The sequence below is a fragment of the Gekko japonicus genome, unplaced genomic scaffold (assembly GCF_001447785.1).
Source record: "Gekko japonicus isolate JY-2015 unplaced genomic scaffold, Gekko_japonicus_V1.1 scaffold3298, whole genome shotgun sequence".
Classification (NCBI taxonomy): domain Eukaryota; kingdom Metazoa; phylum Chordata; class Lepidosauria; order Squamata; family Gekkonidae; genus Gekko; species Gekko japonicus.
Genome location: NW_015161507.1, coordinates 121,050 through 140,944, shown reverse-complemented (window position 1 = coordinate 140,944; position 19,895 = coordinate 121,050). Strand labels below are relative to the sequence as shown.

The window sequence follows — 19,895 nt, the reverse complement described above, 5'->3', positions numbered from 1 at the left end:
CTTTTTCCCGACCCATCTCTGCCCTTATGGTTTGGCGCAAAAATTCCATGGCCTCTGGGGTTAGGGAGGGGGGGCCGCGGGGGGGTACATCACCAGTCCTGGTTCCTTCGGTCCCGTCCACGTCCTCGGCGCCGTCATCCTCCTCCTCCTCCTCCTCCTCTCCGCTTCCACCATGCGTCGAGGTCCCGGCATCCCGGTGGCTGGTTGCCGTGGCGGAGCCCTTTAGGTGCCCATGGGCCGTAGCCGGGCCGGGGATGTGCTCGTGTGCCGCAGCAGAGCCCAAGAGTCGCCCATGTGCCTTAGCGGGCGATTTCGGTGGGGATCGGCCAGTCGAAGCGCCCCCCGAGCCGATCGCGCCAGACAAAGGCGCCTTCAAAATGGCCGCCGCGACCCCCGAGGCCGAGGCTCCTCTCGCGTCTCTCTTCGCGCTTCGGGTCATCGGCGGCTCTCCGTAGGCATTCGCGGCCGCGCGCTTGCCTTTCGCGGTCTTCGTCTTTGCTCCCGGGAGGATAAGGAAGCCGTCGTCTTCCGCGGCCCTTTCCATGGCTCACGGAGTGTTTGCTCGGCTTCCGCGGCTCAGCGGCAGAAGAGAAAACCTGTAGCGGAGCTCAGGCTTCGAAATAGGAGGAGGAGAGATGCGGCAGGAGGAAAAACCTGGAGCGGAGCTCAGGCTTCGAAATGGGAGAAGGAGAGGGGGGGGGTTGTTGTTTTTTTTTTTTTTGGAAAGGAAGAACCAAGGATTTAAGATCAAAGGAGGATGAAATGCCTAAAGGAGGTTGAGATACCTAAAGGGGAAAAGAAGGGAAGAACAAAGGTTAGAAAGGACAAAGGCAAGATCAGTGCAGGCAAAGCCTAAACTAGCTGCTCTCCCTCTTGAGGCAGGAAACGAACTGGAGTAGGGGTGACTCCCACCACAGGAAACAGGAAGTTCTTAGTAAGTTCCTGCCTCCCTTGAAGATGGATGGGAATCACCCACACAGGATGTCCTCCACATCAGAGGGAGAATGTCAGGCTAGGCTCTGGGAGACCCAGATTCAAATCCACACTCTGACAAGGAAACTTTACCTTCACAACAGCTTCGTGAGGTAGGGAAAAGGTTACCCGGCAAGCATGGAACACGCATGCTTGACTCCCATTATCTCTAATGGGCCTTCAAGCCTGTCCCATTGTTTCCAATGGGCAATCCCGTCATTCCTTTTATTACATTCCCTTCTGTTGTGGGTCTAGGGTGCCTGCCAAGCTGCCGTGAGGTTACTTTGCGGATCCCCTGTTGAAACTCTGGGGGATGTCTGCCTTTCTGTCCTTCAGAACCTGCCTTTCGAGACTTGGGGGGGGATGTTTGCCTTGTTTCCAGTGTCTGGCTGGGGAGGGCGTCTGCCCAGGTAAAGTTTCCCTGTGAGTTTGGTGTCACTGGCTTCTTCCTGAGCTCTTCTATAGACTCCTTTAAGACCAACAAAATTTTATACATGGTATAAGCCCGTGTGTGCTTGCACATGAAAGCTTATACCTCGAAAAAAAATTATTGGTCTTAAAAGTGCCACTGGACTCAAATTTTGTTTTCCATAGACTCCTGTAACTGCAGCTGTCTTTTCCAGAGAGTACTGGGGAGAACTTTTTTGGGGTAGGTAACTGGGACTCCAGAAATATAATCCGCCTCCAACCTGAAGAGATTGTAGAGGAGTAGGTAGCAGGGTGAGGTTCCCTGTGCATTGGGTGCATGTAGCTTGCAAGGGGTCCATTCTATACACTTTTGAACCTGTGCCTGACATTTCCTGCAAAAGCACTTTCCTGGGGGTGTCTTCTTTGGGGGGCAATAACTCAGACCCTCAACGTTCAATCTGCACATAACTTGGGGGGGGTAAGTAGAGGAGCATCAGGGGGAAGTCCCCTGCGAGTTGGATGTCTCTACCTTAACACAGGGCACATTCTATACACTCCAGAACCTCTGCCTGTCATTTCCCCAGAAAGCACTTTCCGGGGGGGCACCTTCTTGGGGGGGGCATAACTTGGACCCCGTAAATTCAATCCTCACTGAACTTAGAGGGCAGGTAGACGAGAACCAGCTGGAGACTCACTGTAAGTTTGGTGTCTGTAGCCCACAGGGGGGCCTGCTCTATTGCATCACGAACCTCACAAAACGAACCAGTGGAGTAAACAAGGAGGCTCGTGAAGCTTCGTGCAACTCCACGAACCTTCATGCACCTTGGTTTCCCCAGTTCATGCCTATCCCTAACACACACACACTGAGGATTTTGATAGCCATGATTAGAAGGAGTTACTGAATCCGAATTCCCTGGATGTGTGTGCTGAAAAGTTTAAGAAAACCTTCCATGCTACCTAGTTCTTATGCCACACAGAATATTTGAAATGTCTTATAATAAACTTCCCTTGGCACTAACACACGTTTATATGTCATTGTGTGCATGGATACAATAATGTGACCACTGAGGACGGGGCGAAGGCTGGAACATGTTTGGTCTTGTTTTGATGTGGTTCAAGGTTGACATGAGACAATATTGGATTGCATCATGTTATAAAGATTCAGGACTTCTTAGTTCAAATATTCACTGCTTCTAGGGTAGAATGTGCCTATGCTTTTAAAGCAGAGTTATCGTGCACTTTGTAATAAACACATATATTTTGTTTAATACATTTCTCTTAATTTTCTCTCAGCCAACCTTTGAGTACCCATCCAAGTCAGGATTAGGTAAAATGACATCCCTGCCATTCCTGGTTGTAGAGTTCTCTGTGCTGGAGATGTGGGTGATGGGGAGACCCCAATGAGGAAGTGGCCCCTGGCCACTTGGGGGGGGAAGGGTTACACGAAACTGAAAATTATTTTGCTCTTTCCATAAGGAATGATTGCTTCTTTAGTTCATATTTGTCTTCATGCACAGCATCTGGTATTCATCTTCTGCAGTTATGTTGATACCATATATCTAGTGTTCAATCTGCAGGATGTGGTTTGGGTTTTAAATCGATACAATTAAATGCTACTGTGCTATGCAGTGTTTACATTTTTGCAGACTTCACAATCCCACACCGGGTGTGACAATTTCCTCTTCTTCCTAGAGAGCAGCCTTGATATCCTCCAGAACCAAGTGCAAGATGCCTGATCCTCTGTGAAGGAGGCAATCCTGCCAGCCTCTGCCCATCTCCCCAGTGACACACACACCCCACCCCGTACCTGAGATGGCTCCATGGCAGCTCTTTTCCCTTCACCGGACAAAGGAAACGGTGGAGAAGGCGTCAAGGGTGTCCTTTCACTGCTGCCTGGAAGGGAGAACAAGAAAGAGGCTGGGAAGCCGTTTTTACTGCTGCCCATGCATTTCTCCCTCCCCACCCCCCAAAAGATTGCAGATGGAACAGTCTTTTTCCGTCTACACTGGCTTTCAATTTGCTTCCAGGCTCAGTCCAAGGTGCTGGTATTGACCTTCTACAGCCTGGGATTAACCTACTTCCAGGACCATCTTCTCTCATATGAACCTACCGGTTCACTCCAGTCATTCTCGGAGACCCTCCTTTGGTTGCCCCCCACCATGCACGCGGCTAGGAAAGCATAGCCTGGGCTACCATAACCTGTTGGGTTATTATTTAATTTTAAAATGAATCAGCAGAGTAATCAGCAGAGTATTAAAGAGGCAGAGTCCATGGTGTGTTTAAATATAAACATTTACTACAACCTAGCATGGGGAAAAGGTACACGGGATGTAAAATAACAAAGAGCTAATATTCCTACATCCTTACAGCTAGACAGAACATGGCAGAAGAGAGTGAAGACTAACTTCTTCTTGCTCAGGACAAAGAACCATAAAATGCTAATACTTGGCACTTTGGTCTCCAATCAGAACAACAAACTAGATCTGAAGTTACCGGGCTTTCTAACTCTCTAAACTGATTGGTTATAAACAAACATGTAACTTAACAAACATCATTAACCCAGTAAATACTGAACAGTGTTTTATCTTGTAACACCCAACACTCCTTTGGTTGCCCCACACCATCTGAGGCTAGATGGCTGGTGACCCGAAAAAGGGCTCTCTCAGCCATGGCATGAAAACTTCGGAACTCCTCTATCTCTGTGTTTGGCCAGCAGGTGGATACTTTTTCCTGTTTCATCTGGTATATGCCTAATAACTGTAACTGACCCTTCTCCCTGGTTCTGGTGTTGTTTGTTTTATTTGTTTTTATTTGAATTATTGTATTGTTTTTAATGTTTGTAATTATTCAAATGTTTTAACGTTTTTGCATGTGCCCCGCCTTGGGGACCCTGATCAGATGAAAAGGTGGCATAAAAATGTTTTAAATAAATACACCCCATTCAATCCCCCATCACTTCCACCCCTCCTGCGTCTGCTCCCTCCTTCTTTCCCCAACCAAAATCTCCCCCTAGCCCCCCCCTTCCTCAACGTGCCCCTATGCAGCTGGAAGCCACCTGAGTCCCAACCAACCTTCAAAGGGTCCAGTTTGGGCTGCTACACCTCACACCTTTGGAGAGGCCTTGTTGCTCTGCACAAAGAAGCCAAGAGACTCCTGCTGATGCAGGAGTCGGGATCTCAGGGGAGAACTGGGGGGGAGGGGCTCTCTCATCCCCTGCTTACCCAATTCCTTTGTCTCTACTTTCCATCCTGTGTTTACAGCCCTTCCTCCTCTAAGGAAGTGTGTGTGCTCATGAAAGCTTATACCATGAATAAAACTCTGTTGGTCTTAAAGCTGCCACTGGATTCAGACTTTGTTCAGCACTCCCCCGAAGCCTCTTTGAGTCCACCAAATGCCTCCCAGCCAATCAGACAGCAGCCCAGGAGACTCAGAGGTGGCTTCAAGTAGGGGAGGCAAACAGGAAGTCGCTTTCCTAGGTCCCCTCCCCCATTTGCCTCTCTAGGACAGCACCTTCTCTTGGGTTAACTCTTAAAGAGAGCATTTCAACAGTGAAAAAGACAGTTGGAAAAAAGACAGTCAACGGTTAAACAAAAAGAGAAAGCCAGGCGAGGCCCGTGAGCAAGAAAATGTTCCTAATCCAGTGTTGTCTTATGGCTGTTTGTTCCACACTCCAGGCATTTATATGGGGTTTTTTGCCCCTATGCATAAATGCTTTGATGAGAAATCAGCATATATTTCATGGAGTGAAACGTTTCCCCACACATTTAGGATTTCTATGGTTTATCCTGTGTGCAAATTATTTCATGTGAAGTGAGGCGACTTTTTCCTGTGAATCTTTTCCCACTTTCCAAGCCTGAGCGGATCCCTCATCGTGGTTCTTCTCCTCTTCTGCTATCGGGGACTCCTTGCCTCTTGGGGTAGCAGGGGTCAGCCTGACTCCCAGTCTCTTGTACCCCTTTTCATCCTCAGCACCCCTCTTCTGTTTGGGGTATCTTCAGGTACCCATTCAGTGAAAGAGTCCCTGGGGGCAATCTTTCCTTCAACTTCCCTGCCTGGAGGGGGTCTTCTGTGATGTTCCGCTCAAAGGAATTCTGGGACCTGGAATGGGCTTTGCAGGCCCTCCTAGGAATCAACAGCTCCCCAAGGCTGTGCTGTCTGTTTTATTATCATGCCAGGCAAGCCTTTCATTCAGTTAGCAGAATATCAGTACAGATTATAGCGAGCTTTTTGGTCTTCTTCAGCTTCCAAGCGCTCAAAAAATTCCATATCTTTTGCGTCTTAAGGAAAACCCTTGGTGGAAAAAAAACACTTCTAAGGCTCTGTAGATCTACATCCAAAGATTTCTTCATTTCAAGCTATTTTGGTTATTACAAAATCACTCCACTAGCCAATTTTTTATTAAAAGTAACGTTTTCTGACTGCATACATATATCGAGCCACTGGATGGCAGTGCAGAGTTACTCTGGGATTGTCCTTTCAGACTTCCCTCTCTTTTATCCAGGTGGGTGGTCTTTTATTGAGCCCTCTTACGTTGATCTCCTGCAAATAATAGCAAAAGGCATTTTAAAATGGGCCCAAAGTTTTAAAATTGTTTGCGTTCCTTCATCACAATTTATATATTAATCCCAAGATCTGATGGTGCTTAGAGAACAAAGTGCCTTCAGAACAGGTGAATCCTTATTTTCAATTTCTGCAGTTGCGGCGTTTTCCAAGACGAAGCACTCCAAAGTCTTGTTGACCCACGCTGTCCGCTACATCCATCTCAGAAGGAGTGTCACAAACTCCCTTATTTTCTATTGGCTAAAGTCCACCTGGCTTCAAAATGGATTCCATCTGAGCCGGGACGTTCCCATGCTCTGGAGGCAGAATGACTGGGTCCCCAGGGCAACTTTAGCAGGCTCCGGATCAAAACCATGGCTGGGGGGGGTGGGTGCGATTCCGGGTTGGGAAATTCCTGGGGCCTCGAGAGAGCAGAGTTTGGGGAAGGAGGTCAGCAGAGTTGTGATGCCATAGATTTATCCCTCCAAAGATGCCATTGCCAGGGGAACGGATATCTACATCTGGAAATCAGTTTCAGTGCTGGGAGAAATCCAAGCTCCACGTGGAGGTTGACAAACCCACCAAGGGGAAGTGTGTGCGTACTCACGTGCAGGTTTAGATCTTTCGAGGCAGGGCTCAGCAAGATGCCTGCCCTGACCTGGAGAGCCCAGGCTAGCCCTATGCTGTCAGGTCTTGGAAGCTAAGCAGGGTGGGCACCTCCTTGCCTTGAAAATCCTAAGGGGGGGCTGCATCAAGTCAGCTACAACCTGATGGCAAAAAACAAACTGAGGCTAGGTTGGTGGGTTTTTGTAGTGAGGCAGTTAGGAAAGGAAGATATCAGTGACAGGCATGGGAAGGGTTAAGTTCACTGTGTCTTTTGAGCTTTATATGTTTCTTAAAATTTATTCTTCTTTGACCTTCAACCTTTCCCAGCATCAGGGTCTTCTCCAGTGAGGCCTCCCTCCTCATTTGGTGGCCAAAGTATTTGAGCTTCAGTGTCTGGCCTTCCAGGGAACAGTCAGGGTTGATATTTCCTTTAGGATTGACTGATTTGAGCTCCTGGCAGTCCAGGGGACTCTCAAGAGTCTCCTCCATAGAGATGTAAAATTTCTGGAAATTTTGAAGCTCGGGGAAAAACCCGTTTTTTTTCGGGGGGAAATGGAAAAATTCGGAAAAATTGAAAAAAATGCTACATTAGCACTTCTTTTGTCTTTTCTAGATTGAAAGTCATTCTGTTACTTTAGGAACATAAAATATGACTATGGACATTTTTACTTGGCATGAAATTATCACAACTAGCATATTAAAAATATAGTGTGTCCAAACAATTATTACAAACAGAATACCCGCCCACACGCAAAAACAAAACTGAAACTTTTTTATTTTCTTCTGCCAATCGCACCTCCTAAAGGAAGAAATGCATCTTGTTCTTGCATTGGAGAGTTCAGTTTGTAACCTAGGACTTGCTTGTCCTCAGTGGACAGAAATTAGATCAATCTGATACCATATATATATATATATTAGAAATGATTTGAAAAATATTTGAACACCTTGTCTTAAAATATTTTATTCATCATGATAAAATAAAATGTTCCATAATCAATTTTTTTCTTTTCTTTTTTCAATTTTTCCAATTTTTCGGAAAAAAACAAAAAAGCTTCAGGAAAAAAACGGGCGAAAAACAGTTCTTTTCCGAATTTTTCAGTTTTTTTCCCGGGCCTTCACATCTCTAGTCCTCCAGCACCATAATATGAAAGCATCTATTCTTCGGTGCTCTGCATTCCTTATGGTCCAACTCTCGCAGCCATATATGACTACTGGGAATACCATCGCTTTGACCCTGCGGACTAAAATGGGACTTTTGCAGAGCAATCCTAAACAAAGTCAAGCCCTTCTAAGCCCACTGACTTCAAGAGTCTCAGAAGGGTTCAACTCTGGCCCTGTCCACATGGAGGCACTCTCCTGTGGTTCTTCCATTATTGCTGTGGCTGCTGATGCAACACACTGACATGGGGCTTCCACACAATGAGTTTCTCTGCAGATCCCCTGCCCCAGCCCTGCAGTGGCCGTTGCCCCCCTTCAAGTACCACCTGAGGGCAAAGGCACCTCCCCACGGCAGGGGGGGAGGGAAATGGCCATTGTGTAGACGGGGCAGGAAAAAATAGAAACCGATGTGGGTGGGACCAGGAGAACCTGGAATATCCCATCTGTATGCTGACCATCCCGGTTTTGCTGTGACCTTTCCCAAAACATCACAGATTTGGGGGAGATTGCAGAAAAGATAGGAGAGACTCGGGAAGGAAAGGGGGAGGTTCTTTCATTTTCCAATAGCATCCCTGCCATGACAAATAATTGGATGTGTGAAAAGAGAAGAGAGAAGGGAAAAGGCACATACAAGCCAGCAATGGGCAGGGGGGGGGGGGGGGTCACAGACATTTTACTTCAACCAAGGTTAAATGTGAGGTCAGAATGCAAGTAAAGTGTACCACAAAATGGTTACGATCCCCCACACACACAGACTCAGAAAGCTCTAACAAGGTTATACACATAATTCAAGGGACACTGATTACCAGAACAATCTTTTTTTTTTTTAGCCCCCCGGAGGGGATTTTTTATTACCAGAACAGTCTAGTTGGGGGCGGGGGGAGCTATTTGATCCTTGGTTAGGCCTGCGTCAGGTTTTGGGAATTCATTTGATATGCAGTTCTTAGCTACAGACCAACTTGCCCTGACCTAATTTTTTAAAAGCCAAGTTTTCAAAGAGGTTAGCTGAAGTTGAGTTTTTAAAAAACTTAACACAGGCATTTCACTTTGAGTTGACCGTGAAGACTAAGACTTAAAAACCAAACTGTGGAGAAATTTGCATTGGTCCCTGACCCAGCCATCATTACTTGAAAACCCATTTTCATCCCATTTCATTGTCAATAGCTCTTCAGTGGAATGATTAAAAAAAACCCGAGGAGAGGCATGGTAGGCCTCCCACAGCCAGACCACGCAGGGGAAGGAGACCCTTACCTAGAGAGGCCACATTCCCATAATTCTCTACCATAACGTCTCTGTAGAGAGCTCTCTGGCCCGGATCCAACAGAGCCCATTCTTCCCCAGAGAAATGCACAGCCACCTCTTCAAAGGTCACAGGCCCCTGTTCAGGAGAAAACAACCACACTTTTTTACCACATCAGACTGTTTATTTTATTTATCACATCTATGGACTACTTTTATGTGAGAAAAACAATTAAGGGGGTTCACCAAATCATAGACACCACAGCCAATAGAAACAATCGATCAGTTATAGAATAATTCCAGATGGGCAGCCATGTTTGTAGCAACAAAACATAACAGAAGTCCAGTGGCACCTTAAAGATTGATGGTGGCTAGGGTTGCCAAGTCTAAATTTCTTACTGGCGGGGGAGCCTCGCCGGGCTCCGGGAGCCGTCCGGTGGTAAGCACGTGCCGCAAGCACGCCACCGGAAGTGACGCGCGACGTCCATCACGTTGAGTTTTCCCTCCGACGATCAGGGCCATGCCCCCAACGTGATCGACATGGTTGTGTCACCTCCGGTGACGCAGCCACGCTGCGCTTCGGGGGGCGGAGTTCCCCCCGGGGCCCGATTCCATGGCGGCGGAAATCGGGCCTCCAAAGCGGGGGTTTACCCGCCACCCGCCCCCACTTGGCAGCCCTAATGGTGGCGGAAAGTGCCGGCAAGTGGCAGCTGACTTATGGCGACCCCATAGGGTTTTGAGGGCAAAGGAAAAACAGAGGCAATTTGCCATTGCCCACCTCTGCACAGAGACCCTGGGCTTCCCTGCTGCTGGTCTCCCATCCAAGTACCAACCAGGGCCAACCCTGCTTAGCAGCCACAATCTGACAAGATCAGGCTAGCCCAGGCCATCCAGGTCAAGGCCATGAAGGCCTACTCAAATTTATTCCAGCCTAAGCTTTCATATGGAGAGGTGACACGATAACCATCTTCAAGTACCTGAAGGGCTGTCATACAGAGGATGGTGCGGAGTTGTTTTCTGTTGCCCCAGAAGGTCGGACCAGAACCAACAGGTTGAAATTAAATCAGAGGAGTTTTCGGCTAAACATTAGGAAGAACTTCCTGACAGTTCGAGTGGTTCCTCAGAGGAACAGGCTCCCTCGGGAGGTGGTGGGCTCTCCTTCTGTGGAGGTTTTCAAGCAGAGGCTAGATGGTCATCTGACAGCAATGCTGATTCTGTGAACTTAGGCAGATCATGAGAGGGAGGGCGGGAAGGGTTGCATCAGTGCTTAGTTCTTGTGGCCCTTCCTTACATGTCCAGGGAAATGCTGATCGACACTTTGGGGTCAGGAAAAATTTTCTCCAGGCAACTTTGGCTAGGGATCCTGGAGGTTTTTTTTTTTTTTTTTTTGCCATCTTCTGGGCGTGGAACAGCAGTCACTGGGGATATGGGGGGGAGGTATTTGTGAATTTCCTGCATTGTGCAGGGGGGTGGACTAGATGACCCCAGAGGTACCTTCCAACTCTATGATTCTATTCTATGATTCATGAGTGAGTGCTCATGTCTTCAGACACCTAGGTGATATACATCCCAAATGCATCTGATGAAGTGAACTCCAACTAGGAAAAGCTTATGCCAGAATGAACGTGGCTGATCTTTAAGGTGCTCCCGTTTCATTTCATCTTAAAAAATAAAACTCCAATCCACAAAACCGTCAAATTTCAACTCAGACTTCCCACTTAACCAAATGAGCCATTACTACTAGAAATCAAAAGTTATGAAGACCACCAGATGACACTGAAAGCTCTTCAGAGGCCATTAAAAGCTTGGCAAGAACCTCTTAACGTGTTGGCTCCTGGTACGTGACAGCTTGATATTCAATGTGATGGAATCCAGAACCAGGCCTGACTGGCAGAAAGCTGGACATAACCGTGGTCCTCAGCCTCGCTGAGCCTGTAGACACTTCTGGAATTCTGAGAACAGGTAGCAGGCACCACAACAAAATGGTGGCCATGGAGACATGGGAAGTGGCTCTTGTGAGACACCTCCTTCTCCAGTAAGGTGGAGAAAAGCTAGGTTGGCTCATTGCTTTAGGGAGCGATGCCTCGGGGAAGGAGCCAGTGGACATCAGAAAACATATGGGTGCCAACCTTGGGAATCACACTGGGTATTAGCAGGGCTTTTTTTGAAGAAAAAGCCCAGCAGGAACTCATTAGCATAATAGGCCACACCCAACAGCAGAAACCCATTAGCATATTAGGCCACACCCCAAATGTTACCAGAAGTGTGGTCATCCAACCACACCCAACTTTTGCTTCTTATTCTGTTTACTTTGTTGTCAAAACCCTGGGCTTTTTTTGTAGCAGGAACGTCTTTGCATGTTAGGCCACACACCCCTAATGTAGCCAATCCTAATGAGTGTCTGCTGTTAGGTGTGGCCTATTATGTTAATGAGTTCCTGCTGGGCGTGGCCAACTCAGGAGCCAGCCGGAACTCCGTTCCTGTGCGTCCCTGCCCAAAAATAGCCCTGGGTATTAGTGGAATACACAGAAGCATTGTTCTGAACCTACCTTTGCAGCATGTGGCCATCAACTGAAGGCTATTCTCATGCACACTCAGTAACTCTTGGAACCATAAGGACAATGCATTCTCACCTGCTTCCTCTCCTCTTGCTGTTGCTTGAACAGAAAGCCTTCTGCCAGGGCTACTGCCTGGTCATACATCTCAGGGCCACACTTCCTGAGCCAGGACTGCATTTTCTGGGGAAGGGCGGCCAGGAACTTCTCCAGGATCTGCTTCTGTGTGTGCTTGTCTGCCATCAGCCCCTAATGGTTAAACAATTCGGAAGAGTTAGGCCTGCCAGGTTGCCCACTATAGCTGGCAATGATTAGGGGGTTGGAGCACCTTCCCTATGAGGAAAGGCTGAAGAGTCTGGGACTTTTCAGTTTAGAAAAGAGATGACTAAGTGGGGACATTAGAGGTTTATAAAATTATGCATGAAGCAGAGAGAGATGACAATTTTTTCTCCCTCTCCCAAAATACTAGAACTTGAGGGCATCCAATGAAATTGATGGACAGTAGGTTCAGGATGAACAGAAGGAAATACTACTTTAAACAGAAAGTGACTAAAATGTGGGTAGATTCATGGAGGATAGGTCTATCAGTGACAACTAGCCATGGTGGCTGAGGGGAACCTGCCCATTCAGAGGCATTAATCCTCTGAATCCCAGAGCCAGGAGGCTACATCAACAGAAGGCCTCAGCCTCTATGCCCTGTTGTTGGCCCTCCAGAGGACCTAGTCAGCCACTGTGTGGGACAGGATGCTGGTGGAGCTACCAGTCTGATCCAGCAGGGCTCTTCTTGTGTTCTTACAACTTCCTGCTGCCATTTGGTAGGCTGGCAGGAGTAAAAATAATACTAAAAATCACCATCATGGCAACGGCATAATTATGGGCCAAGCCCAGTGACATCATGCTGCTTTAGGATTTAGCAGAAGCTCTGTGATAGGGTTCCCCACAGTGGCGTCCACAAATGCCACGGCATTAAGGGAAATGGGGTGTAAAAATGGAAGCCAGGAAGGAGGCATAAAACAGGAGCCGTGAGGAATTCTGGGGAAGAATTTAGCAAATCCTGGCAGAGGACATGGTTGCCTCACACTCACATAGCCAGTCATTCCAGCACATCTGCTACCAGGAGGCCAAGGGCCCCCGAGATAGTGGTGGGCATGTTCTGTCTACCTAGATACCCAGCAGTTTTATCCTGTCCTTCCTCTGTGGGCCTGCGTTTTCCTCCCCCCAATTTTGTCCTCACCGCAACCCTGTGAGGTGTGAAGGGCTTGCATTTTCCTCCCCCCCATTTTGTCCTCACCGCAACCCTGTGAGGTAAGTTAGCCTAGTAAGCCTTCATTCTGTGGCTTGGGACTCTCAGGTTGTTCCTGGAGCCACACCTGCTCCATTGTGACCCTCGATGGAAAGTGCCGTCAAGTCACACCTGACTTACAATGACCCCATAGGGTTTCCAAGGCAAGAGAAGGTGGTTTGCCACTGCCTGCCTCTGTGCAGCCACTTCTTTGGTGGTCTCTCACCCAAGTACTAGCTAGGACTGACCCTGCTCAGCTTCCAAGATCTGATGATGCGGTGGGTGGGGCTGAGAGAGCTCTGAGAGAACTGCCCTTTCAAGGACAGCTCTTGTCAGAACTATGGCTTGCCCAAGGTCATCCAGCAGCTGCAAGTGGAGGAGTGGGGAATCAAACCCGGTTCTCCCAGATTAGAGTCCACGCACTTGACCACTACACCAAACTGACTCTCTCCCCACTACAATATGCCTCCTTGTACTTTTTTGTCCCTCACTGCCCCTTTTTACACCCCACTCAGGAGAAGGTGCTACTGGATTCGAATCAAGCTCTTTCACATCACAACAGTCTACTTTGACTCGCAGCTGCTCCCCAGGGCCTTGGGCAGAGCAAGGTCCTTCATTCTTTCCCAACACCCAGGAGCCTTTTTAACCTGGAGAGCCAGCAGGGACTGAACCCGAGACCACCTCCACACAAACCGGTGGATCTCTTGGCGGTTTGGGCTAGATTCGAATCCAGTAGCACCTTAGAGACCAACAATAATTTCAGGGTATGCGAGCTTTCAGGAGTCCAGTCTCATTTCATCGGATACCTGCAGATCAGCATGGCAAACCCCTTGAAACGATCTTCAGGTAGAGAAGCGCATCTGATGAAGGGAGTGCTGGCTCCAGAAAAAACTTATGCAAGAATAAGGTGTGATAATATAGGTATGCCAGCCTCCAGGTGGGACCCCCTGGAATTACAGCTCATCTCCGGACTACAGAGATCAGTTCCCCTGGAGAAAATGGATGCTTTGGTGGGTGGATTCTGTGGCATTGTACCCCGCTGAGGCCGCTGTCCTCCCCAGGCGCCGCCCCCCAATTCTCCAGGAGTTGCCCAACATGGATCTGGCAACCCACCCACCCCATCCCCTGAATAAAACTTCGTTGGTCACTGGACTCTGTTCTCAAATAAAGTAGTCTTTAAAGCATCACTAGACACCTCTTTATTCTTACTGCCACCCCTCTGGAGACAGAGAAAAACCATTTAAGTGGAGCTACCAGGGACAAGACCTTCTGCGTGCACAGCAAGCGAGTCATCCATTGAACCGCCCCCCTCCAAATCACCGTCGCCGGCTTTCCTCCATCGATGCTCGGAGTCCCTTGAACTCACTCCACCCTGCCCACATCCCTCGCCCCCCTGAAGTCGGAGGGACACAAGGCGGCATCCGGACACCCTTCCCAGCACACCCAGCCTATTTCAGTGGATAATTGCATCCCTTAGGAATTGGTGCAACCTGCTCCGGGAGCCGGCGATTTTGGCTGAAGGCGCAGGGGCTATAAAATAACATTAAAAGCCTCACCGGCGGCTCCAAGCATCAGCTTCGCCTTCTTTTCCCACGTGCTGTTCGAAATCTCCGTCTGCAGCAAAAACAGCCCCCGTTCTTTACGCGCTTCCAGCATTAAACTTTACCTTCCCGGAGGCTCTCTTTAAATGTAAAGTTTAAAAAACAAAAAAACGTTTTTGCTATAGAGATGACAATGATAGAGCGTCGCCATGACCGAGACGACTTGCACCATAGAGTTGCCGAGGGAATAAAGCGTAGCGGAGTATACCAGAGTGACACACACTTCCGGTCTGCCTTCGCGTTAAAGTGCCATAGATCTATGAGGAGGTAGAGCGACACGTTGCTACCTCTATAGAGCCGCTAACGTGTACAAAGAGAGGCGACTTCTTTGTCTGGAGATTAAGACTTCTTGGTTACTTTTGGCGCCATCTTTGTTTCCCCCCGTTGAGAGGCTCAAATGCCCATAGAAAGGAATTCGTCCATCGCTTGTTTTGTGTGAATAATACTGTTGGGAGCCTTCTTTCAATAATGAAAATGCATACTTTTTTCAGGGGTAGATCCCCATTTTGTGGAAGGGCTTGCCTGAGGAGGTCAGGAAGGCTCCGACGCTTCTGTCACTAAGCAGACTGCAAAACCATAATATTCAGGAGGGCAATTTTGTGATGGGGCTGGAACTGCAGGACAATGGGACCAGTGTTCCCTCTGAGTTGAGCTAGTGCGAGCTAGCTCGCAGTTTTTTTAGACTCTGGCTTACACATTTTTTGTCTTAGCTCAGGAAGGATGGCTCCAGAGGCAAACTAATTTATGCAGAAGCCAAATCACCCGCTCACAACTTTAATGCCAGTAACTCACATGCAGCATTTTTGCTCACAAGAATCCACAGCTTAGAGGGAGCACTGAACAGGAGAAAGAGCTCTTTTCTAATGGAAAAGGACTGTAGTTCCCTGCACTGATTATTGTGGGGAATCAGCTGCTTTTACTGCATTGGATTTACATTGTATTAATTTATAGTATACCTTAAATAGTTTGCATTGTTCCCTGATTCTGGTGTATGTAGCCCGTTGGTCTGAAGCAGAAGAACAAAGTTTGAGTCCAGCGGGACCTTTAAGACCAACAAAGTTTTATTCAAGGTACAAGCTTTTGTGTGCATACAGGCTTCTTCAGAGACATTGAAACTAGGGCTGCCAACCTCCAGGTAGTGGCTGGAGATCTCTTGCAATTACAACTAATCTCCATTTGACAGAGGTCAGTTCACCTGGAGAAAAATGGTCACAAAAGTATTCTGACTTCTGTTTTGGGTGCATTCAGACTAAAGGGGGCAGAAATTTTACGTATTTTTGTATATTTTCTAGTGTAAGGTCTCATCTGATGAAACCTTGAGTGAAATGGTCTATTGAGCGCTGTACCGTATTTCAAAGGAAACAACTTTAATGGTTAATTAAAGAAGATATATTTCCCCCTAAACATGGCCCCGGTCACACGGAGGATTTGCCGCGGGAGAGGCACAAATGTCAGGCGGAGTATACGGGCGAAATCACAAGGACACATCTGGCAAGCGTAGCACACCCATCGCCAACCCACAGCATCTGCCTGAAGATCCGGAGTTAAAAAATACCCAGGAAAGCCTACTAGCAAACGGTTTGCTACGGGCTGTCAACGGAATACCTACGTGTGATCGCTCAAGCGCGCTCCTCTCGCTGTGTTGACGTGCGCCGGAAACGCGCGCCGACAAAACCCCGATTTGCCACTGCCACGTCTGATTGCGTTCTGGCGCGTTAAATTGCACCGGTGCAAAAAGCCATACCGCCCTCCCCCCACCGTGTTATCTGGCCCGTGTGACCAGGGCCTTCGTTATCTTATCATGGTAGTGCCCGGAGATTTCCCACTATTACAACTGATCTCCAGGCAACGGTTCACCTGGAGAAAATGGCCACTTTGGAAAGCATTATATTCCATTGAAGTCCCCCCCAAAAAAAAAACCTGTCCTCATGAAGCTCCACACTAGTGGCTTTCTGTTTCAATGTACCTGAAGAAGTGTGCATGAACTTGAAAGCTTATACCCAGAATAAAACTTTGCTGGTCTTAAAGGTGCCACTAGATTCAAACTTTGTTCCCTAATTCTGTTAATCCGGTCCTATTGCATTCATTGTTCCCTGGTGGTTTTATGCCACACTGTTTTATATCCTGCAATGACCTGACCTGGATGGCCCAGGCTAACCCGATCTCATCCAATCTTGGAAGTAAAGTGGCCAACCTCCAGATGGTGGCTGGAGATTTCCTGCTGTTATAGCTGACCTCCAGGCAACAGAGATCAGTTTGTCTAGAGTGTAAATGGCCACTTTGGAAGGTGAACTCTATGGAATTATACCCCCATTGAAGTCCCTCCCCAAATCTTTTCTAATGGAAAAGGACTGTAGTTCCCTGCAATGATTATTGTGGGGAATCAGCTGGTTTTACTGCATTGGATTTACATTGGATTTACATCCAATGCACCCTCCTCAGGCTCCACCCCCCAAAATCTCCAGGTATTTCCCAACCCAGAGCTGGCAACCTTACTTGGAAGCCAAGCAGCGTCAGCTGTGATTAGTATTTGCAGAGGCAGGCAATGTTTGTTTCTTGCCTTGAAGATCTTACGGGGTCGCCATAGGTCAACTGCCACTTTTTAACAAAAAACCCACCTTGAGTCCCAGCGAGGAAGTCAGGCTATCAATAAGTAAAACATTGCCTCCTGGCTCTGGGATTCAGAGGCTTAGTGCCTCTGAATATGGAAGTTCCCCTCAGTCACCATGGATAGTAGCCATTGATAGACATATCCTCCATGAATCTATCTAATCCCCTTTTAAAGCTGTTTATTCCTGTGGACAACACTATATTCTTTGGCAGCAAATTCCATGTTTTTAATCAATCTCTGCGTAAAGTAGTATTTCTTTTTGTACATCCTGAACCTACTGCCCATCAGCTTCACTGGATGCCCTCTAGTATTATATACACACACACACACATCATGACCTGTGGTCATTATCATTTAAAAAGCAATGGTTGTTTATTGTATATTTGTAAGCTGCCTCATGCTCCCTGGCTAGAAAGGCAGGATAGAAACCAATGAAACGAATAAATACTAATAAATACCTCTTTCGTCAGAATCCCTCGGTGGGAGGGAACTCTGCTCAAAGCAAGCTTCATTTTGGATAAGGAGAAACAACAGCAATCACTCAGTACCCTCAACAAAACACCTCAAATCACTAGAATGTATACATCACAAACGGAATGGCCCCCGGGGATAAACTTGAGGTGAAAACTATGTAGAAAGGGAAACGCTGAAGGGCCCCCTGGGCACTGACACTTGAGTGGTGAGCGGCCATGGCTGTGCCCAGGTACCCAGCCTTATGGAAGTGGACCAGCATTGCTGGAAGCATGCGTTGATTTATGGTCTGATTATCTCATAACTCATGAAAAGAATTTATCATCTTGGACTAAACATGCCAGGTCCCTGCAGCGACGGTCACACATCTTCCTCCAGCTCACAGGACGCTTCGTTAGGCACAAGCGGCTCCAGTATAACAGAGACAGCATCCTCTTCATCCAGGCTGTACTCCGCCACGGTGGCATCAGCAGGCGGAGGTGGTGCGTAATCGTCACTGGTGCATTCTGGAGGGCAGTGCTCGCTCGGGATCGCTTCGTTAGGCACAAGCGGCTCCAGTATAACAGAGACAGCATCCTCTTCATCCAGGCTGTACTCCGCCACGGTGGCATCAGCAGGCGGAGGTGGTGCGTAATCGTCACTGGTGCATTCTGGAGGGCAGTGCTCGCTCGGGATCCATTTTTTATTTGACCGTACAAAGGACAGAGCGGAAACACCAGCGGGAGACAGCTGGGTCCGAAGCTTTGCCACGCCTTTGCCGGAAGTGGAGAAAAGGCGCTCAGAGGGAATGCTAGTCGGAGGGCAGGCCAGTGTACTGATGGCCACGGAAGACAGGCACGGCCACACGCCGCACTTTCCTTCCCAATAATGCAATGGGTTGCTGTCGGGCAGCAAGAACTCCACCGGAATCTCGTCGCTGACATACGCTTCGAGTTCTTGTTGGGCGCTGACCTCGGGCTCCTGCTCGAGGAATGTGTTTTGCCTGACTGGGCGGGGTGTAGGACCACAGAGACCCAGTTTTAGGACTCCTCTCGAGAAGACGGAGCTTTGGCTGTTCTGCAGGGCTCTTTCAAAGAAAAGTCTGTCCTGGGACACGATCTCTTCCCCCGCCACAGACTCGGCACGCCGCGCGTTCGCAGCTCGCTCGCGGCAGTAGGGCGTCGTCTGCTCCAAAATGTAGGCATGCAACGCATTGTAATTCTCTTCCGCACTCTCCCCCAGGTAGCTCCTGATTTTGTCTCTGAACCGTGGATCGAGAAACGTGGCTGCGTGGTACCTGACGCTGACAGACATGGCGCGCAGCTGCTTGTTTTTGGTCAGTTGCTTGAGCACCGTGTTCCCGAAGGCCACTGATGGCAGGGATGCCATGGGGCCACTAGCAAAGGAGGCTATTTTCTCCTGAACGTCAGCTGTTATCACATGGATCACAGGGAGAACCGTCCCCAGAGTGGCATCGCTGTGGCTCAAAAGTCCCGTGCACTCGTCAAAGGAGTACAGTAAATCTGCAATGTTGTGCATTAAAACCCATTGATCAGGGCGGACTTGGAGGTTGCCGTAGTCCTTCTTGCACACATACTCATTAACGGCCTCCTTCTGCTCGCACAGTCTCTGGAGCATGTGCAGAGTGCCGTTCCAATGTACGCCAACCTCTCGGCGAAGCCTATGCTGAGGAACGCCTCTCCTCACCTGAATCCTTCTCAAGGCTTCCTGTGCGTTGCTAGAGTTGTGGAAGTGACCAACAATTTTGCATGCCAGGTCCACGACTGTCCTGACACACGCCGGCGCCAGCTGTAACGCTGCCGTCACCACCAGGTTCAAGCAGTGAGCTATGCATCGGATGTGGCAAAAGGCTGCATTTCGGAAAGCCTTCACATAGATCGAACCGTTGCCGGTCGTGATGCTCCCCAGTCTCAGACTGAGGGGAGACAGCCACTCCTCCACCAAGGACCGCAGTTCAGTCAAGACGTGGTTAGCGGCGTGCTTCTGTGTCAACGGCTCCAGAACCAGAGTGGCGTCCCAGTGCTCAAGCGCTCCCACGGCATTGCACCCCACCCAGTGTGCCGTGACGCAAAGGTAACACTCGTCCCGACTGCTCGTCCACACACCGCTGGTGAAGTGCACTACCCGCCCTACGGCTCTCTGCATGCCTCGGCACACGGCTCCCTTAATGTCTTCTGCCAATGCCGGAATGACCTTTGTGGCAAAATAGCGTCTGGATGGAATCCTCCACTGTGGTGCGAAGGCTGCACAAAGATCGACGAACGACCTTTCCTCCACCGTGCTGAACGGAAGCATCGCTTCGGCAAGGTATGCGGCCACGCCACGGGTGTAGTGAGCTGCCTGAAGAGTTGACACACCGACGGGGGCCTTGAGGCAAAACGATTCCTCGATGTTAAGCTGGTGACACATCGCGGAAGATGGCGAGGAAGACTGTCCTCCTGGAGAATGGTACA

At 48.7% G+C, this 19,895-nt stretch overlaps 1 protein-coding gene across 1 annotated transcript; it reads right to left on the bottom strand.

The window, feature by feature from the left end:
- Positions 1-547: 547 nt before the first annotated feature.
- On the bottom strand, positions 548-14,474 carry LOC107125769 (neurotrophin receptor-interacting factor homolog). The gene is made up of 5 exons (XM_015429220.1): positions 14,316-14,474; positions 11,556-11,726; positions 8,935-9,061; positions 3,188-3,273; positions 548-613 (listed from the first exon to the last, which is right to left on the bottom strand). Exons 2-5 carry the CDS (start codon positions 11,718-11,720, stop codon positions 548-550), a joined length of 444 nt encoding a protein of 147 aa, XP_015284706.1. The 5' UTR covers positions 11,721-11,726; positions 14,316-14,474.
- Between the last annotated feature and the right edge of the window lie 5,421 nt (positions 14,475-19,895).